General features: G+C 47.1%; 1 protein-coding gene across 2 annotated transcripts in view; it reads right to left on the bottom strand.

Moving 5' to 3' along the window:
- PLEKHA7 (pleckstrin homology domain containing A7) overlaps nucleotides 1–25,156 on the bottom strand; it is an 88,516-nt gene extending 63,360 nt beyond the window's left edge. For both annotated transcript variants that reach the window (XM_008067322.2, XM_021717224.1), the window contains exons 1-5: nucleotides 25,073–25,156; nucleotides 10,232–10,343; nucleotides 8,992–9,096; nucleotides 5,998–6,070; nucleotides 3,680–3,780 (exon numbers count right to left, since the gene is read on the bottom strand). In XM_008067322.2, the coding sequence (XP_008065513.1) occupies nucleotides 3,680–3,780; nucleotides 5,998–6,070; nucleotides 8,992–9,096; nucleotides 10,232–10,330 (378 nt within the window). In that variant the 5' untranslated portion in view covers nucleotides 10,331–10,343; nucleotides 25,073–25,156. The remainder of the gene's footprint in view (nucleotides 1–3,679; nucleotides 3,781–5,997; nucleotides 6,071–8,991; nucleotides 9,097–10,231; nucleotides 10,344–25,072) is intronic.
- Nucleotides 25,157–26,007: the final 851 nt, after the last annotated feature.

Consider the following 26,007-nt stretch of genomic DNA (forward strand, 5'->3'; position numbering starts at 1 on the left):
AGGGAGGAAGGAAGGAAGGAAGGAAGGAAGGAAGGAAGGAAGGAAGGAAGGAAGGAAGGAAGGAATACAGTCATATCAAATTTTTTAAAAATGTGTGTTATAGTGATACAGGTACTTTTTTTTTTTTTTGAGTCAGAGTCACCCAGACTGGAGGGTAGTGGCTCGTTCAAAGTTTACTGCAGTCTTGATCTCCTGGGCCCAGGTGATCCTTCCAACTCAGCCTCTCAAGCAGTTCAGACACTATAGGTGCATGCCATCATGCCTGGCTAATTTTTTTGTAGAGATGAAGTCTTGCTATGTTGCACAGAGGCTAGTCTCAAACTCCTGGGTTCAAGCAATCCTCCTGCCTTAGCCTCCCAAAGTACTGAGATTACAGGTGTGAGCCACCACACCTAGCTGACAGGTGCTTCTTTAATAACGTGTTACATGACAGATTTAGTGGCAAATGTAATAATTATTGTAATTTTATTTGAATTTTTTTTGAAAAGACAGGTTCTTTAAAGATTGGGATTACTGTGTCCAACCCCAGTTACTATAGTTTTTAAGTGGTAATGAGCATAAATGATATTGCAAGATATATGCAACAAATGTAATGTGATATGAAGATAGCTATGGTTTCTAGGGGCAACCAAGGAGCTGCTGATTGACACTATGACCTACTTTGTTCATTGAAAGAAATGTTGTATTTCAGTTAAAGGTTAAAAAATAAAGAAGTGATTAATCCATGACAACTTGGGGTCTGTAGGAACCGTTGGGCTTGAGGGAGGGAGGACAACTCAAAGGGAGGCGGCATAGGCTCTTCCTTCATTGAAGGTAATTGGACCCTTGGCTACTTGGGATATTTTCTGTTCCAGATCCTAGATCTGAGAGGCCAAGGGAGGCTGTGCATACAATGGGAGTCTGTAGGGAGCCACCCCGCCAAGAGCCCAGCTTAGCTCAACCTGCAGTCCTGGCTGGACTCAGGGTCCACCTCCAACCAGCTTCCCTGGTGATGCCCAGGACTGCCAGGCTGCGGGCACAGTCGGAAAAGGACAAGATGAGGACTACACAACCTTTCAGGCTGTGCTCACCTACTGCTAAGGATGCTCTGAACAATCTCAGGCAAGGTATCCTAGCAACAGTCAGAGAACTTCAGCTCCAGATACAGAGAAGAACCAACAGCAGAGGCAGGCATAAGGCCTGGGATATAAAACACTGTATTCCTCGACTGCTCAAGAATATGAATCCTGAACTGCTGACCCTCTGGCCTCTGAAAGAATTAGGCTGCAACACAAAAGCAAAGATGACTCTTTTAGGCTCAGGAAACCATCACCCTTTCTGAAAAACCAGCTGATCACCGCCAGATCTGTCTGCAGTGGTTATTCTCTGCTCTCAGATGCTGAGGACCCTAAAGGTGCCCCCAAACACATGGTACTTTCTGCCTTCCAGACAAAAGATTTAGGGAACACTCCTGATGAAGTCTTTCTATGGAAAAATTTTCAAAAAGGAAAGAAATCTAAGACACGTGAAAGATGTTTGCCTAGAATGTATTTTCACACCTCCCAATAAAGTGTTAAGATGAAATACATATACACATACATATATATATTTATTTATGACACATTACTTTGAGGACATGGCAAATTCTGTCCCCCCATGAAAACTCACATGCAACATCATAACCCCAACTTTCTGCTCAATAGCAATGCTCAACCCTAGAAAGGAGGGTTTTCTGAGTAAGATTTTCAGCCTGCAGAAGACCAGACTGAAAGCAATTGAACAGAACATTTTCAGAGCCAGCAATAAGCAGGAGAGGCTTCTGAGCTATGAAATAGAGGAGTGTTCCTAAAATGATACAATAAACATCAGTTCAAGTCATGCTCCACCTCCTGCGATGGGTGTGTGGCAGCTAACCAAGATAAGACATGGAAGAAAAAGCAGGGAAGAAGAGAGAATAATTGTCCTTCCTCCCAAAATGCCATGGAAAGGCAGAAAGACAATGACACTGACTTTCCAGCCACCAGCACAAACATAGACTCCAGATCAAGCTGCTGATACAGATGATCACCCTGCAAAAGCCTCTCCTGGCCTGAAGACCAGCTACTAACACCATGGACACACTACATACCGACAATTTCCCTTAACCCTTCCAGAGAATGGTGGGTGTCTATTCTAGTGTTTCCCTTTAACAACCTATGGCTGGGCCGGGCTCGGTGGCTCAGCCTGTAATCCCTGTACTTTGGAAGGCCGAGGCAAGTGGATTGCCTGAGCCTGCTGGTTTGAGAACAGCCCGGGCAACTTGGCAAAACTTTAGCCGGGTGTAGTAGTGCACACCTATAGTTCTGGCTACTTGGAAGGCTGAGACGGGAGGATCGCCAGAGCCCAGCGGGTCTATGCTGGGGTGGTGGTGAGCGTGCCACTGTACTCCAGCCTGGGTACCGGAGTGCAACTCCAACTCAAAAAAAAAAAACAACAAAAAAAACTACCTCTGGCTGGAAATCAGAACTTCCATTCAATCTCTGCTATCTCCTGTCTAGTACTTATCTTGTGCCCCCAATATGGAAATGGCTAAGCAACAAATGTATTGGGGGCTGGAGTCCCTACCCCAGCTCTCTGGGACTTCCATTCAACTCCAGTAAAGTGGCTCTTCAATTCATCCCACCCTCCATCTCTGGGGGGCCCAAAAAACACCTGCAGTGAAGCTATCTGTGGAGGGCACCAATGGAGAAGGCCGTGGGACTCCCAAAGTTTGAGTGTAATCACCACTTTCCTAGAGCCTCCATACTTGGCCTCACAGTGCCTGTGGGCTTCAAAGGACTGCCATCAATGATCACGGCCCTACTCACTCCAAACGACATGGCCACAGAAGAAGCAGAAAAGAGGTCTTGCTGGTAAAAGGGCCTGCCTGGAAATCTTTAATGATCCAGAACATAAACTACATTTCATCCTAACTGCTTTCAACACTATAAACAAAATAGACAAATTCGTCGATCTCTTCAACATGCAGGCCCCTAACCCTCAGTGTGAGTTTTCATAACATAGTGCATATAAATTCATTATGAGGGGTCATCAATCGTACTAAAAGGCTGGATACTAGTTGGACTGGCTAGCTATGGTAATAAAGCACAACAAGGGCTGTGTATGATACAGAATCACAAGACTGGTAGTGACAGGAAAAAAGAGGTCTATTACTTGAACAAGTCTGGGTGACTCCAAAAGCTCAGATCCAAACAAAAGTCCTGGTGATGTGCCATCATTCTCATTTAAACAATTTATTATTATTATTTTTAGAGATAGAGTCTTGTTCTGTCACCCAGTCTGGAGTTCAATGGCACGATCACAGCTCACTGCAGCCTTTACCTCCAGGCTTGAGCAATTCTCCCACCTCAGCCTCCCAAATAGCCTGGACTATAGGCATGTGTTACTTACTACACTTGACTTTTTTTTTTGGTAGAGATGGAATCTCACTATGTTGCCCAGGTGATCTTCCCACCTTGGCCTCTCAAAGTGCTGGGATTACAGGCCTGAGTCAAAACACATGGCCTCACTTAAATAATTTACAACTTGGTTAACCTAAGTCTGAGATTCTCTAGCTTCTTAACTTCTTCCCCTCCCCACAAGAGCAACTGCTTTCACGAAGGCATTTTTGAGAACACGAAGTTTCTTAAGACGGAATTGCCGCACTCGAGAGTTTCAGTACCTTAAAGGAGTGCTTGCGACTTATGCGGTCCTCAGGGGCCACAGGTGAGATCACGTAGCTGGGCAGAGGGATGCTCCCAAGGACGGCTTCTTCTCGGCTGTCTTTGAATGGAAAAACACATCAGAACAACCTCCTGGGTACCTCCCCTGTGCTGGCCTGTCCCACTGCCCTACTTCAGGGCCCCTTCTGCCCCACAAGACCACAGTAATCTCTTAACTAATCACTGAGATGCTCCCTGGCCCCTCGGTGTGAATGCTGGAACCATAAAGGGCCCTCTTGCCGAGGGCAGACACAGGTGTGTAAACACGCTCAACTCAATGCTAACTCCTGTCCTGCGGTTACACAGAGGCAAAAGTGGCAGTCTGGGGAAGTCGAGAAGTCTTCAGAAGGTAATGTTTGTGTGTGTGTATACTTTTTTTTTTTTTGAGTTGGAGGCTCATTCTGTCGCCCAGGCTGGAGTGCAGAGGCACAATCACAGTTACCTCGACCTACTGGCCTCAGGCAATCTTTCCATCTCAGCCTCCCAAGTAGCTGAGACGACAGGCGTATGCCACCACACCCAGCTAATTGTTTATGTTTATGATAGAGACCAGGTCTTGCCATGTTGCCCAGGCTGGTCTTGAACTCCTGGGCTCAGGCAATTCTCTCGCCTCGGCCTCCCAAAGTGCTGGGATTACAGGCGTGAGCCACTGCGCCCGGTCAGAAGAAAATGTTTAGTGTTTTCAAGGATGGAGAAAGGCAGTCTGGATGGAGCAAATCTCATAGGTTAGGTTTCAGCATGTGTGAAAAATCCCACCTTCTACTTCCATTCTCCTCCCACCAAACCATCTTTATTCCCCCAGGTAACTTGCTGCCTAAAGACAGAGACAGCGTTGGTCCTGTTGCTCTCCTACTTAAAGACGTGCTGATCCTCCCCCCACCCCAAACAAAATGAAGCCCCAGTCCACGCCTACCCAGGATGGCCCTTTTCTCTGGCTCTTGCCCGCCTCCTGAGCTGACTCTCCTAGTATATCCTCCATGTAAGACTCACCTAACCACACAGGTCTCACCGTCATTCCACCATCTTCTGCTTCTACAACTTTACCCAAATGGTCTCCTCTCCTTGTAATGTCCATCCCCCTCCACATGGGAAAAGCTCTACTCATTCTTTTTTCTTTTTTTTTTGAGTTGGAGTTGCACTCTGTGCCCCAGGCTGGAGTACAGTGACACATTCACAGCCACCGCAGCCTCGACCTGCTGGGCTCAGGTGATCCTTCTGACTCAGCCTTCCAAGTAGCTGGAACTATAGACACACGCCATCACGTCTGCCTAATTTTTTGATTTGTTGTAGAGATGAGGTCTCACCAAGTTGCCTAGCTAGTCTCGAACCCATGGGCTCAGGCAATCCTCTCACCTTGGCCTCCCAAAGTGCTGGGATTAGGGATTATAGGCGTGAGCCACTGCACCTGGCCTTCTACTCATTCTTTTTTTTTTTTGAGTTGGAGTCTCACTCTGTCACCCAGACTGGAATGCAGTGGCCGCTCCCGGCCACCGCAGTCTGGACCTGCTGGGCTCCAGCGACCCTTCCACCTCAGCCTTCCAAGTAGCCGGAATTACAGGCACACGCTACCATGCCCAGCTGATTTTTTGATTCATCATAGAGATGAGGTCTCGCCAACTTGCCTAGGCGGGTCTCAAACCCACGGGCTCAGGTAATCCACTCACCTCAGCCTCCCAAGGCGAGGGATTACAGGCTGAGCCACCGAGCCCGGCTCTTCTACTCATTCTTAAAAGCTCAACTTAAATCCTGTCTCTTCTAAGAAGCCTCCCTAGATTCTCCAGAGTGGAATTCACTTCTCACTCTCTGTAAACTGCCTAAGTACTCTGGGTGTCTTTTAAAGCACCAGTCCCAGTCTAGTATTGCCTTGAAAGCAAGCTATGTCTTCCTCTACATTCTGAGACTTCTTTCTCAATACTGCACAGTTCCTAATTTTATATACTGGAGCTCCATAAAAATTCAGATGACCAATTCAGTTCATGAGTTGTCATCCACTATCACAGGAGATAAATCCAGATGGCAGGTTACAAAATACAATGACTTAACCACAATTCTCACCTCTCCATATCACCTCAAAGGTACACCTATGTCCCAAGGGGAGCAAAAACTGAAATGACTCTGGATCTTGACCCTAAGTGGGTGGAAAATTGGATCCTATTTATTTTAACTCAACAGATTGAACTTTCTGTGTCAGAACTGATAAAACTGACTAAAGTCACCAACCACCCACATAGGTAAAAGTGAACATTCTGGCAGGGTGATGGGTTACTAATTAACTCACCTTTATAGTAAAACAAGCAGTAATCAGCCAACACAAACCACCTCCTTTTCCACAGCCTCATCCCAGAACTGTCCTGCAGCACAAAGCAAATCAGTCAGGGCAACACCTGAACACACCGTTCCCCTCCCAAGTCATGCACAACCCAATTCCGGAAATAACTCTGGCCCATCTTCACTCTTTCTTTTAATCAATTAATGTTTTACTGAGTAGCTATTCCTTTTTTTTTTTTTTTTTTTGAGTTGGAGTCTCACTCTGTCACCCAGAGACTGGAGTGCAGTGGCACACTCCTGGTCACTGCAGCCTCGACCTGCTGGGCTCCAGTGATCCTTCCACCTCAGTCTTCCAAGTAGCTGGAACTACAGGTGTGCACTACCACACCCGGCTAATTTTTTTATTTATTGTAGAGATGAGGCCTCCAAGTTGCCCAGGTGGGTCTTGAACCCACAGGCTCAGGCAATCCACTCACCTCAGCCTCCCAAAGCACGGGATTACAGGCTGAGTCACCGAGGCCGGCTCTTTTTTTTTTAAAGCAGGATTTACTGAGAGGACAGAAAAGCTCCCACAGTGGGAGGGGACCCCAAGGGGTTGCCCAGTCATTCTTTTAATAGGACATTAAAGCTTAAGTTCAATGATGGTCTAATCCCTAGTAAATAGGATTTTTATTTTGTTTTCTGGAAACAAATTAGTATATTATAAGCCTTCTTCTCGAAAGTAAAATGTGAATTCAAAAGTATATTACCTTCTTCTCGAAAGTAAAATGTGAATTCAAAAATACAGGTCTGCCATGAAGAAAGAAATCAACTCTTAACAAAAAGGAAGTTTTTGTTGTTTTCTTCTTATTTAGGTAATATGCTATGAAATATCTTCATTTGTGTTGACTGGAAAATAGAACTTACATGGTAATGAAAAGAGTTTAAATTAGCTAATTGATTAACTAAGGCCAAGTTCTCACAGTAAGCTCAGTTCTCACACCATATGGGACTGTTTTTGCTGTTGGTAGTTTCCTTCTATTAATATAAAAATATTTGGATTATCTTTGCTGTCAAATAGTCTCATAACAAAAATCTGTCCTTACTCATCGGAAACGTAAACCTTCACATTTATTTATTTGTTTGTTTGTTTGTTTATTTTTGAGTCAGAGTCTCATTCTGTAGCCCAGGCTAGAGTGCAGTGGCATGCTCGCAGCTACCGTGGCCTCGACCTGCTGGGCTCAGACAACCCTTCCATCTCAGTCTTCCAAGTAGCTGAACCATAGGGGTGTGCCACCATACCCAGTTAATTTTTTTATTTATTGTAGAGATGAGGTCTTGCCAAGTTACCCAGGCTGGCCTCAAATCCCTGGGTTCAGGCAATCCTCTCATGTCCTCTTCCCAAAGTGTTGTGATTACAGGAATGAGCCACCGTGCCTAGCCAACTTTACATGTATTAAGAATATTTTAAATAATTGTGAATATTCAAGAAAACAGAGTCACTGTAGGAAAATAGCAATGATTTAGGGTCAGTTTTCTCTCAAACCCAAGAAAAATTCAGAATTTCCTTCAGCTTTAGAGATGGCTGTGAAAATTTTTCTTCTTTCTGCAGAAGTTTTTGACTTGAATTTCTTAAAAAAAATCTGACATTTCACATGTGGATTGTTTATCCTCCACTTATTAAAATGCTAAAAGCTCATTTAATTTGATGATTTCTACCATTTATCAGTTTATCTCCTGCAAATCAACCAGATAGATGATTTCTAAGGTCTGGGCACATCTTTGCTTTGTCTGGAGAACGCTTGCCTATCCTTCCATGCCTGGTTCGCCTCCTCTGGGAAGGCCTTCTGGACACCCCAAGCATAGATACCCATGACAGCATGTCCACAGCACTCTACACAGAGCTGTGTTACAGTTACAGCACAGTCAACACCTGAGAGAGGGCTCGTGCTCCATATGTCAAAGCAGCGTTTTTTGTTTAATGAGGACAGCAACGCAAATGAAGAAGTCAGAGGGTTAAATGACACAAGCAAGAAGAAGAGATGAGCAGGTATAAGAACAGAGAGGGAGAAGTAAGCTGTGGGAGGGGGGAAGAGAGGGAGATACCAGAGTGTCTGACAGAGGAGACTGGAGGGCCGTCGGAGTTTTCACAGGAGACAGAACTGGGGAAGAAGTGGACTTTCCAGATTTCTTCTTGTGTGCAACAGAAGAGTTTCCTGTGTCTTGCCACTAAGGCTTCATGGAAACTGACATGGTTGCTCTGTGGGGGCTTCTGGAAGCGATGCTATGTGAGAGACTGGGCAGGGTGACAAGGTGACACGTGAGAGAGGTGCTATCTACTTCCCCTGGTAGATGGTGACTGCCTCAAAGGCAGGAACCATATGTTACTCATCTCTTTACACCTGCTCTGAGAGCACTCAGAACATGGCAGGCACTTGGAGGAATGAATGAATGAATGGCAGGAAGAGAAGAGGGGAGAAAGAGATATGGTCGCCGACATGGAGGGAGAACAGTGGTACCATTACCAAGACCCAGAAAAAGCCATCTAGGGGAAGAGAGAAGGGTTTGTGAGGAGACAATGTGCTGAGCTTGGACGATTTGGAATTTGAGATGCCAGGGAGCTGGATACGGGTGCTGGACAAGGCGGAGAGGAAAAGATGGAATTCTTCAGCCGGATGATAACAAAGACTCTTTGCCATCAGCAAGGCAAGTGCTAGCAGAAGACTGTAGGAAGGCTGGATTCATGCTGAGCCACCCACACCTCGCCCTGGGTTCCAGGGCAGCCCACAGTACCAGGGGCCAGAGCAGTCAAGTGGGTTTTGGGAGAGGAGCTGTAAGCATTGGGAAGACAATCCACTCATAAGAACGAGAGCAGATCACTCAGCATGGCGGGCAGAACCCACCTCCTTAGACAAACTCAGGAACAGAAAGCTCCCGTGTCTGTGCCCAGCTTCCCGGGACCCAGGAAAGCAAAGACTCAGCCAGAGCCGTTTCCTCCACCACGTTCCTGCCTCAGTGTCCTCACCTGCTTGTGTAGCCAGCCCCTCACCACCACCGGAACATTGGGGTTCCTCCGAATGGCCTGGTCCCTCTTTCCAAAGCTGTGGACTTTATTGCTGGACTTTATGATCTACGAAAAAGCAGACGTGAACTCTAGCAGCAGGGGGAATTTAGGGAGGCCCACAAAAAGCACTCATATGTTAGGAGGGCTGGCGGCTCTCTCTGCCTTACTCGAAGCAGCAGCACCCTTTGATCAAAAGAACAGCAGCAAGACAGAGAACGGACGTGCACACAGCCACAGCATTCTAATTAAAAGGCGAGCCCAAGACCTGGCAAGCTTCCCAGCTGGGTCACGGAGAAAAAATTAAAGGAATTTTTTTCAATCAACTTTCAGCAGCAGCTGTTGGCTCTAATACAGCCTATGGCTTTGAGGGGCAAGTTACATTTTGGGCACAGATTTTGCCAGTTTCTAGAGATTTCCCCCACTGACCTGGGTTCACCCCTCGTTACTCCACCCCCCCCACCCCGCCCCCCAATGCCAGTTCTTCTGCCCGTTCTTTAGTCACAGTTTTTACCCTTGGAACACAAAAACGTCCCGGCCTCTCCCAAGTGTACCTTCTGCAAGTCTGACAGTCCCGGATTGCCTCTAGGCTGTATAACACACATCTACATGTGAACAGAGAAGAGATCCTCCCACTGCGCCAGGAAAGTGAGGAAAGTGAAGAATGTGCTCAAGCACCTAGACATCACTCTTGCTTCTGTCAGCAATCCCTCATGTTTGTTTTGTTTTGAGTGGAAGTTTCACTTGTCACTCAGGCTGGAGTGTAGTGGCACGCTTGCAGCCACCTCAGCCTCAACCTGCTGGGCTCAGATGATGTTTCCACCTCAGCCTTCCAAGTAGCTGGAACTACAGGTGCGTAACACCAGGCCCGGCTAACTTTTTAAAATTTATTCTGGAGAGGAGGTCTCACCAAGTTACCCAGGCTGGTCTCGAACCCCCGGAATCTGGCAATTCTCTCGCCCCAGCCTCCCAAAATGCTGGGATTATAGGCGTGAGCCAATGTGCCCAGCCAACAATTGCCAGTTTGCTTGGACAGGGGGCATGACCCCTCTTGGCCTCAATTTCCAGACCTGTCATTTGGGGAAAACACTTCTCATGGGTCTCCCCCACCAAACTAGGGTGAAGATCAAATGAGCTTCTGGTTACAACAGGGCTTAGAAAATATAAAAGAGGGGAAGGAAGGACCGAGCAGCCAGGAGCTCACCTTGGGTCCAGGCTTGGCCTCCAGGGTGGAAGTGGTCCCAGCTGTGGACGTTTCACTGACCATGCTGGACGGTCTTTGGTTTCTCTCTTGCTTCGACATATGTGGATTTGGCCTGTGAGGAGACGCAGGGGATCCAGAGAGTAAGTGCCAAGTTGCAGAGTTGGGGGGGGGTCAGATTTGTTCCAGGTGGGGATGGCGGCTGGGCCCCAAAGCAACCCAGGCCTGATCTTCTGAAGGCCACCTGACTCCAGACTGCATCCAGATAGCCACCATGTCCACCCTGCCCACATGCTTCAGGAAACCAGAGGATGACGGATGGGCACATCCCCATAGCTTAACGCCCCATAAAGAGGCCCAGACTGTCATCCCTGCCTGTTGTGTCAAGGTCCCACACTCAATCTCTTCATCGGGTGTCTGTGGTGACTGTCGCATCCGATGGGCTTGCACAGTCACAGCACAAGAGCAATACCCTTACACACACACCTCCATTTCCCTGGCTCTCAAAAGAAGCTATTTATAATTAGTAACAAGAAATCACTTGCGCGCACAACCACACCCCCAGATACACACAGAGAATCACTTACATAAATGCCAGTGGGGCTTGCCTCCCAAAATAGACTACTCCACAAAGAGTCCTATTCTGGGAATACTCCATTTGCCCCAAAAGAGAGCCACCGGAGATATTAACCCCTTGTGTCATGCCCAGAGAGCAGGAAGAAATGAAGCAAGCATCGAGCCCCAGGGAGGATCCCCAGGGTGGGTCCCCAGGGTTTCCCCACCCCAGCGTTGTGAAGCTTCCCCCAGGAAGCTGCCGGGGAGGGCCGACTCTCTGGGAACATCCCACGACAAAACTCAAGAGACACTGGAGGGAACCCTTCTCACCTGCCTCCACGGTGCCCCAGCATTTGCCAGAGTCTTTTAAAGCAGCAACGACAAATGTCCCCACACAGGTTCAAAACCTATCCTCCAACAGCTCAATGCCTGATTCTCTGCTAACTCCAGGATCAGCAAGACTCCCTCAAAGCAGAAGTCTCTGTGTCCCGGAGGTGGGTTCTGCCCACCGCTCCAATGGGTATCTGGAGACCAGGCAGATCACAGAAAATCAAGGCTGTTTGCCTGAAGAGGTGAAGAAAATCGAGGCTGTTTGCCTGAAGAGGCAGATCACAGAAAATGGAGGCTGTTTGCCTGAAGAGGTGGAGAAAATTGGCTCTGAAGGCTGAGCCAGGACCCTGAGGGAATGAAGCAGGAGGATCCAGCAGGACACAACTGAGGAAGAAGCACTCTGGATGTCCGTCCCACAGCTCCCTTTTATGGCTTCCACCGTAGTGATATGCTGCTTCCCTCAGACCACTGCTGCTCAAAGGCATGTGATCCTTCCTGTGCCCTGAGACAGATCCCCGACGTCTTGCACTGTGAGGAAAGTTCTCTGTGGAGGCAGCCGTGACCACTGTGCTCTCCAAACAGCATGAGCAGCAGGACCACTGGAACGGTGCCTGCTTCCCCAGGGGCTGGGCCCTGCAGGATGCTTGGCAGTCGAGGGCGCAAGTCTGACCAGGCAGAAAGATCACTGGCTCCTTATCTGCCCAGACACTCACTCCAGGATCTCCGCCCCCAGCCTCCATCCCAGCCAGACTTTTGCTGCTGCTCCCCGCTCGAGGGAGAATGTCACCAGGCTCACCGCTGGCAGAGGCTGTGTGCAGCGAGAGATAATTGCCAGTCAGGGGCGGCAAGGGGCTCTGAGAGGCTGTGTTCACCCTCCGCCTCTAGGCAGAACTATGCCCAGAACATCCTCCTGGAATCTGGTCTTGCCTGACTCATCAGATTTCCAGAGGCTGAGACTAGGAGAAAGAGTTCTCAGGTTGCCTCGGTCATGGCAGCTAGATCTCTAAGCTGAAATTTAGAATGCAAGGTCCAACAACAAAAAAGATTTGTTTGGGATTTTATTAAGTGTCATTTGCTCCCACTTAAGACACTAATAGAAGCTTTTGGCAGGATATTTGAGAAATACCAAAAAAAGCTGAGAAGAGAGAAAATTGTCACCCACAGTTCCGACACTGAAAGGAAAATGATTGTAACACTGGTATAGTTATTTCCATTCTTTCTATATGCCAGGTTATTGGGGGGGAAGGTGCTTTTTTGTTTATATATAATTGTGATTATCCTATTTATGATTTTGCATCTTTGTTTAAAAACCCTATTATACTATAAACATGGTCTCCATTTTAAATGAATTTACATCATTTAAAATGACTGCATCACATTCCATCAACGAGACTGGCATTCCTCCTCTGTAGTCAAAAAAAATCCTCTGGATTTGTGATTGGCTCAGAAAATGCAGGATACGTGGCCACTTTTGCCCTTCTATACCTTACAATCTTGACATCTAACTTTAATCAGCCCTCCTGCCCCTGCATTCTAAGTCCATGTCCCCTCTTCTCCCTAGCTTATAGGGTGCTAGCTGGCTAAGGAGCTCCTTCCAGCCAAAAGTATGGGAAGGAAAATGACTGTCCTACAGCCTTGGGTAGGAGATGAAAGGGTACAACTCCCACCTAGAGAGCCAATTGTGAACAGACTCTGGCTAGAGAAGGATTGGTTGTGGTCCCAACACAGGACATCACTAAGGGACAGCAGTGGACAGCAGGGAAAGAAAAATAGGAAACACCCATGGAGACAATGCTATTCTTCAAGGACACGCCACTCAGTCACACCCAGAGAATGCTTGTTAGATGTGGCTGAAGTCCAAACTAAATCTGCCCCAGAGAGGAGATTATGACATCTCTCAAACAGGGAGCATGTCTTCATCAGGGCTCCCCACAGGCTAGGGCAGCTCCCAACTCAAGCGATAGACTCAGCTAGTACCTGACAGTCCCCACCCCAGTTCTTTGAAAGAACAAGGCAGCCAGTCTTGGTGGCTCAGCCTGTAATCCTGCACCTTGGGAGGCTGAGGTGAGTGGATTGCCTGAGTCCGCAGGTTCGAGACCCACCTGGGCAACTTGGTGAGACCCCATCTCTACAATAAACCAAAAAATTAGCCGGGCATGGTAGCACACGCCTGTAGTTCCAGCTACTTGGAAGGCTGAGGCAGAAGGATCGCCGGAGCCCAGCAGGTCAAGGCTGTGGTGGCCGGAAGCGGCCACTGCACTGCAGTCTGGGCAACAGAGTGAGACTCCAACTCAAAAAAAAAAAAAAAGAAAGAACAAGGCACACACGGCTACCTGCTTGCCCAAGAAACAGGATCAGCCTTCAGAGGACGTTTCTCTGAAGCTCCCCAACATGGGTCATATCCCTAGGGTCTTCCAAGGCTGAGTATGACTTTTGGAATTAATTACAGGTTATCTGGAATTTCCAATATTAAAAAAAAAAGAAAGAAGTGTGGTCATGCTTGGGGCTACCGGCTGGTATCCAAAAATGGGGATATGAAGTCTCAGAAACAATTTTCTCACTTGGCTGAAAAATTGGCTCTGACGGAAAACGCCAAAAGGTGGTTTACCACAATGGTTTGAGCAGGGAATGTCAATGGCGCATGTGTGTAGCCTTGTGAAGAGGACACACTGAATGAGATGTCACTCATTTGGATGTGGGTGGGCGTTCTGGTACATTTGCTTCAATCAGTTGCATGTTACAGGTGTGTTTCCCACTTAAGATGCCGGTGGGGCAGACACTGATTTGTCCTCAACTGCTCAGATGGAGTGAGCTCTACTGACAAGTCTCACCCAAGAACTGTCTCCCCTTCTCAGAGAAGAGCCTGTGTTGGGAACTAAGCAACCCTGAAAGGCATGCAGTTCCCACCAGCATGCCCTCAGGCACACTTAGTCTCGCAGATCCCTGAGAGAAGAGACCAAGGCCTGCACATGAAGACTCTTGGTGTCGTCAAATAAAATCTACTAACTTAAAAGCCTGTTTGCCAGATTTCTGTGCTGTCTGGATTCCCAAAGTACAGTGGGAAGATTGGAACAAAAACCTCCCTTTCCTTGGCTTGGGCTACATGAATGCTGATTATTTTGCTGGAGGGGTGTGGGCTGAAGATGAAAACTGTGAACTAGAGTCTGACCTCAATTGCCTCCCATTTGAAATGAACAAAAGAAGTTAGGACTAGATAAAGTCAGTCTGGAGAGGCCCAGTTGGAAAGTAACTTGCTTCAACGCTGAACTTTGTCAAGGATGTGTCAAGCAGGAAATCACATTCTCAGTCCCTGTCTATAAAAGGAGTGCCTGTGCTTTCTGCATCAGGACTAGATACAGATAACACTGACAGATGTGGTAAGAAAAGGAGGTGATAAACGTCTGAGTTTGGTTAATGGTATCCTTGGGTGCCTCTCAATCAATGGTGTCAACTGATCACAGTGCGTGTGATCATAGCAAGACCTCTCCCTACCCTAGATGTCACAATAGGTAGGTCACCAAGCCAAGTGTCACCAACACTTACAGACAGGTACACAAGGTCAAGAAAGCAAAGGAACTGAGTTGTTCTTGCTGAGCACCTACTGTAGGCCGGGCACTTGGCTTGCATTATCTCACTTAACCCTACAAAGTCAGTTTTAGAGTCTCCATTGTAGATGAGGAAACAGGCCCAGAGAGATTAATGGCTTGCTTAAGATAGAAACTATACTCCATCCCGTGGCAAGTGCCAGGGTCTGAGAGAAGTAGGTTCTTGCTCTTCTCAGCTCCAAGACCAGCCCCTAAAACAAGGAGATCCTGGAGTGTAGAAAGAGTGAGTGCCCAGAGTGAAATGGATCACAGCCCTGCAGCAGACTGACTCCTCCCCAAGTCACAGCAGTCCTCTGGTCTCCGTTTCTAGTTTTGCAAAGTAGATAAATACCCCCTCTGATCTCACAAGGTCATCTTGTGGATCAAGATGACACTTAGACAACCACGAAGTGCTACATGAAATGAAAAGCGTTATTTGTCATTGTTACCAGCAGAGACCTCAGAGTTAATACCCCAGACACCCTTGCCTTTTATTTCCAAGGCACTTCTTTCCAGAAAGCTCAAGGTACCAAACAATTAACTTCTAAACAACAATCATTTTCTATAAGCATCCTGATAGAATCTTATAAACATCTTTTTATTTATTCAGAGTCTTACTCTGTCCCCCAGATTGGAATGTAGTGGCATGGCCACAGTTATCACAGTCTTGACCTCCTGGGCTCAGGCGATCCTTCTGCCTCAGTCTTCCAAGTAGCTGGAACTATAGACGTGCACCACCATGCCTGGCTTATTTTTTGATTTATCGTAGAGACGAGGTCTCGTCATGTTGCTCAGGCTAGTCTTGAACCCCTGGAGTCAGGCGATCCTTTTGCCTCTGCCTCCCAAAGTGCTAGCATTACAGATGTGAGCCACCGCAACTGGCCCCTATAAACATGTTATCTGAGACTTTTTTTAAAAAAGTGTAGTAACCCTGTGGCTGAGAGATGAGGTTCCCATTCTTCTCCCAGCAGAACGGGGATGCCAAGGGCCAATAAGGCTATGATGGGAGGCTCAAATGCTATAAAAATGGACTCTTTTTCTGAGAAGATCTCATTAAATGATACCTGTATACTATTAATTCCTGGAAAAATAGGCCCCCAAATTCATGCTCTGTCCTTAAGGGTTCTACACTCAGAGAGCTCAGCTAAAATGACTGACATTAGAGGAGAGTGAATGAGTCGAGGGCACACCCTCAAACACCAGCCAATTTTTTAAGGAGTTTATGCCCATCAACCAAGGGTTTGGGGAAAGCATTGCACAATATAACTTAGAAGCAAAAATATAAAGTTCTCATCCCAAACAGGCAGACACTTCCACACCCCCTCTCCCCAGAAAAAGAGGCACACACAGACAGACCGCCAACGCTCACTGTAAGCTCCCAATACCCTGGGGGAGGCTGTCTGACACGGGTTTTCATTCAGCAACTATGGCCTCATTACCCAACTATGGCTTACCATGTTCCTTCCCCTTCCCCCTCAACTCCTCTCTTGAACACAGGCTCCAGCTCCCACTCCACTCTACCCCAGAAGCTGGGAACACAGCACCCCCTCACCTGGCAGAAAAATAACCCAATAAGCATTGTGCCACCCCTCCACTCCAAATCAGAGCATTGCCCTGAACTTGACATGAGTCTCCACTCTGTTGTGTGACCATGAGCCAGCCTCTTCCACTGTCCAAGCTCCATGTCTTTATCTGTGCAGGGGGTGAACCAGATCTTGACCTCTATCGTTCCCTCCACCTCTGCTTCACTGTTGCAGAGACGCTACAATTCTCATCAGCACCTTGGATGATCCTCTTCGAGCCTATCTGCTGTCCTGGTTTACCAAGCAACCACATCTCCCATCAGACAATGGTATTTTCTAATGGAGATCTGAGCCCTTCCCAGTTAGGGGAGTGGGGGGTGGGGGGTGCAGAGAAAGGAGTCACAGGAAGAAACAAAATGACTGTTTGCAAGAAGCAGCTTCCCCTCCTCACTCAGCAAAGCCTCCACGGCAGCATTTTCAGCCGCACGGACAGTCGAAGACCCGGTTGCCGTGAAGAATGAGGCATCCTCAGTGCCAATGCCCTTCCAACAGCCATGCCAAAAGCTGAGCCCACACCCGGATGTCTGAATGAACTTAAGGTCCCACCACCTGCTCTTGCCCTACCTGTGACTGTCACAAACACTGTCTCTTAGTCCAGGGAAGAAAACTGAACAGTCAAGTTTCTGCATCTGCTGGCCAGGTGTTTTCATTCTTTCTCATTTTTTCTGCTGCCATGGCAACCAAAATGCAACAGGCGAAGCTGGCCCCAGACTGCCAGTGTCTAGAGGCAAGACATTGTCTAGGGCGGCCGCCAGCAGCCCTCGGCCTCACAGCACCGGGCTCAGCACAAGAGTGACAGGACACACTCCTTGAGGAGCTCAGGAGCAGGCCCTCTCGTGCTCTGACTCTCTCATTGCGGGCTCTACCAACTTGTAGCTGCAGGAGGAACAAGAGACAGCCACCTCCTAGCGGCAGGAGACACCCCACCCCCGGCCCATGATTGGCCCATGCCTTGGCAGAGTCTTGCCCTGCAAAATGAACCCCCTTTAACAAAGAGGTCAAAGACCCAGAAGATAACTCTTACCTTCAACAAGGTAGTATCTTTGTAAGTGGTATCCTCCAAACACCACTCACAACATTCCAGGCAGTTCCAACCTGTGTTTCTTTTCCAAATAATGCAATGAGAAAACCGAGGGCTGCTCGCACCCTCATGGAAGGAACAAGCTGAACCCACTGGAATGCTGGAAAAGGCCAGCAGAGCAAAGGTGCCCTCCCTATTGGGAACCTGCGAGGTGATCCCGTATGCCTTGCAGCAAGTTTCCCAGCACAACAGAGGACTTCTGAGCTTCCAAAGCATACGCTCTCTCATCCCTGGGCCTCTCTTCAACATCAACTGTTTGGCAGAGCCCAGAGATCGGTGCACACAGCCTGCTGTCAGTCAGCTGCCAGCGTCACCGCTCGGGAATGTTTCCCTCCTCTTCCCCGAGAGCTGCAGAGGCGTTTGTCAGCTCCTGGGTACCCCAGCGCCAAGGAGGAAACACTCCCTGCGTGAGCACCAAACCCCAAAACTACAGTCCTGGAAGTACCCAACGCCAGGGACTAACCCTTTTGGAAGGTCCCTGTGCGTGGCCCTTTTTAGACACAGAGGGTCTGGCTTCAAGTTCACAATTCAAAAGAGTTGCTGAGGATCAGGAAAGCGGCTTAAGAAGAGGAGCAAAAATGGGCCAATCACTGAAAATGAGGCCCTACCATAAAAGGTTTGAGAATATTTTCCGGAGAAAAGACTCCCGAGCAGGCTTTGCACCTTTTAAGCAAGCGTGAAGTTATTACAGATCAAATTTCATTACTACAAATACAATTACAATTAATATCGCTATGCGGCAGCATGGCGTTTGAATACAGTCAAGGAAGAGGATGTCCCCTGAAGACCTCTGGAATGAGAGGCACTATGGCAGTGTTTAGAAGCATGTGTTTGGGACCAGACTACCTGATTCCAATCCTCACTTCGCCACTTACTAGCTGTGTGAATTTTGATGAGACTCTTAGCCTCTTTGTGCCTTAGCACCCATGACAATAAGGATCATCTTCAAAGGATTGCTGTGAAAATTAAGTTAATATATGTAAAGTACTTAGAAAAGTATCTGGCAATTAGTAAGGACTCTACATGTGAGCTATGAAAATAATAATAATAATAGCAGTACTATTATGATTGGGTTTTGTTTCTGTTTTTGATGGGGTCTCACTAAGTTGTCCAGGCTGGTCTTGAACACCTGGTCTCAAGTGATCCTCCCATCTTGGCCTCACAAAGCACTGGAATTAGAGGTGTGAGTCACTGTACCTGGCCTTATTGTCAATTTAAAGAGCCAAGTCTTATTCTAGGAGGTAAGTCACTCCATTTAATATTGAAGATGATACTGAGATCCGGGATGCTGGAAAGCATCTCTCCTAGAAAAGTATGGATTCAGTTGAAATTGGCCTCCCTGTCACTTTCACTCATGGATCTGACACCTGCCTTTGGCAGTCACATGAATGTACCCCTCCACCTGCCAGTCTTCATCTTTTCTCCTGCAGATTAGTCATGACAGGTCACAAGACAGGATTTCCAGACCCCCTCACCATAACGGCCCCTCTCCTCAGGGGAATATCAACTGTTCAATCCCCTCTTAAAATTTTGTATCCAAAACACAATGTCTGAGCTTGGCACGTCCTTGGTGCACCATAAATCTGTACTGAAAGAATGAAGTAGCTCACATACACCCTGATAGACCAGAACTATTACCCTCCTTTCCCCACACACTGTACTTTTATTAATATAACCTGAGCTTATGATAGCTCTCCCATGATGCATTCCTCATGACTGTTGGCTTGGGGGTGAAGGGGTGTCCCCTGGGGAGACAAGGTCACAGAACCCACGGATTAATGTCAATTCCCCTAGGGGGTTCTAACAAAGTTCTGTGACAGAAAAGATGAAATGAGAAAACAAGCACTGGTTACTGGTCACACAGCAAAAGAAGCTTATTAGTGACAGACTCAAGAGGTCCTGCTTCCCTGGATAAATCTGGACTGTGAGTTATTAAGAGCAATCATTAGTGCTATTCAAAAAGTATTTCTGAGCCGGGCTTGGTGGCTCAGTCTGTAATCCTGCGCCTTTGGGAGGCTGAGGTGAGTGGACTGCCTGAGCCCACGGGTTCAAGACCCGCCTGGGCAGCGAGACCTCATCTCTACAATAAATCAAAAAAATCAGCCAGGCCTGGTAGCGCATGCCTGTAATTCCGGCTACTCGGAAGGCTGAGGTGGAAGGATCGCCAAGTCCAGCAGGTCAAGGCTGCGGTGGCTGGGAGCGGCCACTGCACTCCAGTCTGGGCGACAGAGTGAGACTCCAACTCAAAAAAAAAAAAGTATTTCTGATTCTCTTCCCAGGACATGATGAACAAGAGCTTCCCAGCTTCGCTTGAAGTTACAAGTGGTCCCGTGACTTGCTTTAGTAGATGAAATGTGAGTGGAGGAACCAGTGCACAATTTACATGGTTCCTTACAGAATGAAGACCCCTTCCATAAAGATGGTAGAGCAGAGCCCCTCAGGTGATCCATGGTGGACATGAAGCAGAAGTGAGAAACGCACCTTTGTTGTTTTAAATCACTGAGATTTTTTTGTTACCACAGCAGATCCTAACCTATCCCAACTGATTCTGTATTATTGACACGGGAACTAGAATGCTCAGAGCTCATGTCCCCGGGGCCTATCAGAATATAGCTTTCTCATTATTTCTCCTTTCCCTGCTGTTAATCTGTACAATGAGAAACCATCTTTTGATGGGCATGCACCAGTTAGTCCAAGCAGCTCAGGTGAGTCCTACCTGTCAACAGTGGAGCAGATGTATCTGTTCAACCCATAATGCCCTAAGAGAAGTCAACATGGAGATAGGCTGTTTACAATTTTATTTTCTTCCCACAGAAGAAGGAATCTAAGATTACTTGACTAAAATCTACCTAATGGTCACTGTAGCCCAGAGAATGATGGGTATCTAGAAGACACAAGGGGAAAGAAAAGAACTTGGGAGTGAGTTAGGAGGGACGGGAATAGCACACTGTCTAAATCAGTGGTGCTGAAACCTTAACTTGCATCAAAGTCACCTGGAAGGCTTGATTTTTTTTTTTTTTTTAAGTTGGAGTCTCACTCCGTCACCCAGGCTGGAGTGCAGTGGCATGCTCATGGCCACCCAGCGTTGACCTGTTGGGCTCAGGTGATCCTTCCACCTCAGCCTTCCAAGTATCCAAAACAACAGGCATGTGCTACCATGCCCAGTTAATTTTTTATTTATTGTAGAGATGATGTCTCGCCAATTTGCCCAAGCTGGTCTTGAACCCGTAGGCTCAGGTAATCCTCTTACCTCAGCCTCCCAAAGTGCTGGAATTACAGTCTTGCTTGAGCCACCACACCTATCCAGACCTGTTAAAACACAGATTACTGGGCCCCACTTCAGTGTCACTGATTCAGTAGGGCTGGGATGGGATCCAAGAATCTGCATTTCCACCAGGTTCCCAGGTGAGGATGGTTCAGAGCCTACGCTATGAGAACCACTGGTTCAGAAGGATTCGCTCCAAGAGACCAGGGTGGAGGCACTGGCAAGAGGGGACAAAAATGGTTACAACTCCCCAGTGCTTGGCTGTACCAGGTCCTCTATGGAGAAAGAAAAGATTCCATTTTCCTTTTTCTACCCAAGACGTTCACCTGAAACGACATACTACACATCAAAACTAAGCTCCTCTAAGGAAGCAAAACAGGAATCTCACTCATTGGCATAATTTTTTTTAAAAAAGTTTGCTGTGAGGGTGTATTTCATTTATGAGGAAGCAATTGCTGGGTGCAGTGGCTCACACCTGTAATCCCAACTCTTTGGGAGGTTGAAGACAGAGGATTGCCTGAGCCCAGGGGTTCAAGACCAGCCTGGCAACATAGCGAGACCTCGTCTCTACAAGAAACTTAAAAAATTAGCTGGGCATGGTGGCTCATGCCTATAGCTCCACTTGGAAGGCTGAGGCGGAAGGATCACCTGAGCCCAGCAGGTCCAGGTTGCAGTGGCCATGAGCGTGCCTCTGCACTCCAGCCTGGGTGACAGAGTGAGACGCCAACTCAAAAAAAAAAAAAAAAAAAGGGAGGAAGCAATTTAGGTAATTGGCAGCAGCCTCCCTCTCCAACCTTATCTCCATACTCTCCTTTACAGACCTCTGCTATAAGTCAGTCTTCTTGCCCTCTGACCCGACCAAGGCTGGCTACACTCCTCTCAGCTGTGAAGGACCCCTACATCTGTGGACACGTGGATGCACACACTTATCTTCCCTTATCTAAATCCTCCAGCTTCCTCCAGTTCAGGGCCGGACTCCTAACCCCATCATAGTCAATCAATCACCAGATCCTGTCAATTTTGCCTCCCAAGTACTCCAGGAACCATCCAGTGCTCTTCATTTTTTCCTCTGCTGGTGGAGATCCCCCATGCGTTCACCTCTTTCCCCTCTAGGTCTTTGCCCAGAATATTCACCTCCACTGAACAGATCTCAGCTGGGGAGGCCTTGGTCCCTACACCAGGGTGGAGTCCTCTTTATCAACCCCCACTGAACACTATGCTTCCTCTATTTACCACATGAGTGATCTTTTTACCACAGCAGATCCTAACCTATCCTGACTGATTCTGTATTACTGACATGGGAACTAGAGCACTCAGAGCTCATGTCCTCTGGACCCATCAGATAACAGGTTTCTCGTTATTTGTCTCTATGTCTTTAACTTGTACAATGAGAAACCATCTTTGGTGGCCCATGCACCAATTATTCCAAAGCAGCTCAGGTGAGTCCCACCTGGCAACAGTGGAGCAAATGCTCCACTGTTCACACCAATAATGCCCAAAGGAAGGCATCTTCCTTATTCACCCACACGCTCCTCACTACCAGGACCACCTGTATTTTGCTTATTCCTGTACCTGGCAAGTCCAGCACAGACCCAGACACAATGTAGGCACTCACGAGATATCTAATGGGTAAGTGCATCTAATGGTCACGTCAGTTCAAAGGAATCCTCCCTTCCTCTCAATGCCTAAAAGCACATTCTGTTTGTTGTAAGGAATGTCTGGGCCCACAGTGCCACCTGAGACAGGCAAGTACTCCCATGACATCCAGGAAATGGAATCTAGAGGGAAAAGGTGATCCTTTTTATGTATTTATTTTTTTGAGTTGGAGTCACCCAGGCTGGAGTGCAGTGGCACACTCACGACCACTGCAGCCTTGAATTGCTGGGTTCAGGTGATCCTTCTGACTCAGTCTTCCAAGTAGCCAGAACTACAAACAGGTGCCACCACAACCGGCTAATTTTTTTATTATTTTTATTATTTTTTTAGTTGGGGTCTCACTCTGTCGCCCAGACTGGAGTGCAGTGGCATGCTCCTGGCCACCGCAGCCTCGACCTGCTGGGTTCCAGCGATCCTTCCGCCTCAGCCTTTCAAGTAGCTGGAACTACAGACGTGCGCTACCTCGCCCGGGTAATTTTTTGATTTATTGGAGAGAAAAGGGCTCACCAAGTTGCCTGGGTGGGTCTCGAACCCACGGACTCAGGCAATCCACTTGCCTCAGCCTCCCAAAGTGATAGGATTACAGGCTGAGCCACCGAGCCCGGCCAAATTTTTTGATTTATTATAGAAATGAGGTCTCACCACGTTGCCCAGGCTAGTTTTGAATCCGTGAGCTCAGGCAATCCTCTCACCCCAGCCTCCCAAAGCGCTGGGATTACAGGTGCGAGCCACCGCACCTGGCAAAAGGTGACCCTTTGAAAGAAGAAACATTTTTTTCCTTGGCAACTGAATGGAATCGAGATTAATTCCAGAGATATTTTGGTAGTAGGAAAGAGGCCACCTTCTCACAAGGAGTCAGGGACAAAATCTTTTGTTAAGAATGAGAAGAAAAAGAAGTGTGTGCAACAGAAGTATTTAGAGATGGAAGTCTGTGTTTTCTAGCAGCTCTTGTTGAAGCTGGTAACTTCCCAAGCTAACAGTTCTCAGGGATTCTCCATCCAGATCATAATAACGACGGGTGACCATGTCTCCAAGACTTCTCAGGACTGAACTCAGTGTCCTCCCAATAGCTTCTGACCTTCAGGATTCTATAAACAAATGCATCCCGAGCTGGAATTTGGAGAATCCACATTCCATCTCTGCCTTTACACAACAGTTCCTTTTCAGTCTAGGAGACAAGACTATCTTTACCTTCTACTCCCTCTCTCTACGCAGGAGTTAGGCCCTGGTAGACTCCAGAGTGCTTCCAGAGTCAGACCCTCAAGCTCAGTCTCTGGCCATCATGTCCATGGACCACCAGCGCCACCATATCTTAGCAAGCGGCTCTGACTCTGGCAGGGGTTGGACTTGGTAAAGGAACAGCACCGTCCTTAAAGCCTGCCTCGAATGGGTTGGCATCCTGGCTCTCTACTTGGAGCCATGTGACTTTGGGCAAGTGACTGTACTTCTTCGACTCTCAGTTTCTTCATCTCTAAAATGGTGATGATGGTCTACCTCTCGGGACTACCTTTTAAATGAGACACGCGTGTAAAGCCTCTGGCACAGAACAAGCACATGAGGAATGTCAGTTTTGCCATAATTACAGATTCCTAGTTTTAAATGTACTGTAGGATCTTGATTCTAAGCTGAAAATAAGAGAGAGATAAAATGATATGTTTGGAATTTGCTTCAAAATAATCCAGGGGGATGAGCGGAAGGAAAGAGATTAAATAAAATTAGCCATGTTTTGGAAATTGTTGAAAATGGGCAATGAGTATATTGCACTTATTACCTTATCTCTCTACTTTTGATGTGTTAAAAGTTTTCCATAATAAAAGGTTTCAAGATGTAAGTACTGCGGGGAGGGGCAATGCCATAAAAACATAACTACTGATCATTTATTTTAAGATCGTATTTGGTCTAAGTGACTCAACAGAGGAAAAATGATTTGAAGAAAAAGGAGGAAAAAAACCTTAAAGTGAACATCTCTTTATTAGCCTCTCAAACAGAAATGTTTTCTTCAAACAGAATGTCTCTGGTAAGCAGAAGGAGGCAGAGCTACTTGCGCACATTTCTTGCCTCCATTTTTGAAAGAAGAACACATCCGGCTTGGGCTGCATGTGCAGTTTTAAGTAGACAAGTCCTGAGTGGTAGAACCTGCCTCTGAGCACCCAACAGGCCCTGCTGAAACTGAGCTGAGGAGCAGGAAAGTTCTTGTGTTAGGAAAACAGAAGAGAAAGAACTTGGTGTTTAGGAACAACAAGTATTACTAGCTCTCCTCTCTTCTAAGCCCTGGTTTTGGACTCTTATTGAGGTTTTGCTGGGAGGTTGGTTCAGCCCAGTGTGAGGACACAGACACAGACCCAAACACACACACACACACACACACACACACACACACACCCTTTTAGCCTCAAACTGCTGTACTTAATCCATCCTCCAGCCTCAGCCTCTTGGATAGCTGGACTACAGGTGCACACCACTATGCCTGGTTTAACCCAAGGCTATATTTCAGTCAGATGAGTGGGTCCTTTGAGAGCACAGCCAATGTGTTCGAGGATGTATCAGGAGAAAGGAAACCTTTAAGAGGATCTGACAATACCCATCACACCACATTCCTGTATCATCTTTCCTCTTCCATATCTTCCCACCGAGAGAAGTCTGGAGACTGAAAAATTAAATTCTTGCATTTCACTTTGAATTAACCAAGCTGCTCTGAGACAGAAAATAGTCCAGAAAGTTTTGCTTTGGTCAAATGCCTTTAAACTCCCAAACTCTGCCTGGAGGAGAAGAAAACATAAAGATACTTACTCTTCTTGAAGAATGAATTCACTATTTTCCGGAGAAAACTGCCCAGTCACAGGATGCCTGAATGCAGTGGTCTGCTGGTTATGGCTAAAAAGAAAGAGACATGAAGGATGAGAAGTCATGTGACTAGAAGGCACATAGACATAACAACAGGTCAGCAATGTCTGGGGACCCGCTCATCAAAGACTCCTCACAGGGTGGAAAAAGTGGTCCTTTCCTCTAAGATACACCTAACCTGCCAGACCTTTGCCACCAGCTCAGGGATTTTAATTTTAAGGAGATCTTGGCTCCAAGAGAACACTGCATCTTGGAGAGACATTCCATAAAGTACTTATTCCAACACACTGAGACGCCAGAAAAAAAAGGTACTATAAGATAGCACGAGCTAAAACAAGAATGAAGGAAAGCAGACGATACTTTCAACAGCTTCCAAAACCATGAACCAGCAAAAGAATTCTAAGAATTAACCACCCACCCAGAAAATTCTATCTTCTTAAAATTCTTCTCCCTACTACTGAATGTCTTCACTTCAATGATGGGATATAAATGTATGGGCATGTCTCTGCAACATGACCTGCACAATTTCAACACTGTGGGGTTTCTATCACCCTTTTGAAGCTAGGAGGGATCAGCTTCCACGCCAAGTTGACAGACACAACCAAAGTGTGTAGGTGTTTTGTGCATCGACAAAGGCTGCCTGATTCTCTGAGAAAGAGGAGGAGCTGGCTGGCTGGTTTGCTCCACAAATAAACTAAAGTAACCTCCTTCTTTTAAAAAGAATACAACTTACTTAGAATTTTTTCAAAATAAAAGTTATTTTAGACAGTTTAGAAATACAGAAAGAAGTCGGGTATGGTGGCTCACACTTATAATCCCAGCACTTTGGGAGACCTAGGCAAGAGGATTGCCTGAGCCCGTGGGTTCCAGACCAGCCTGCG

This window comes from Carlito syrichta, unplaced genomic scaffold (genome assembly GCF_000164805.1).
Source record: "Carlito syrichta isolate Samal-C Ts95f unplaced genomic scaffold, Tarsius_syrichta-2.0.1 Scaffold309476, whole genome shotgun sequence".
Classification (NCBI taxonomy): domain Eukaryota; kingdom Metazoa; phylum Chordata; class Mammalia; order Primates; family Tarsiidae; genus Carlito; species Carlito syrichta.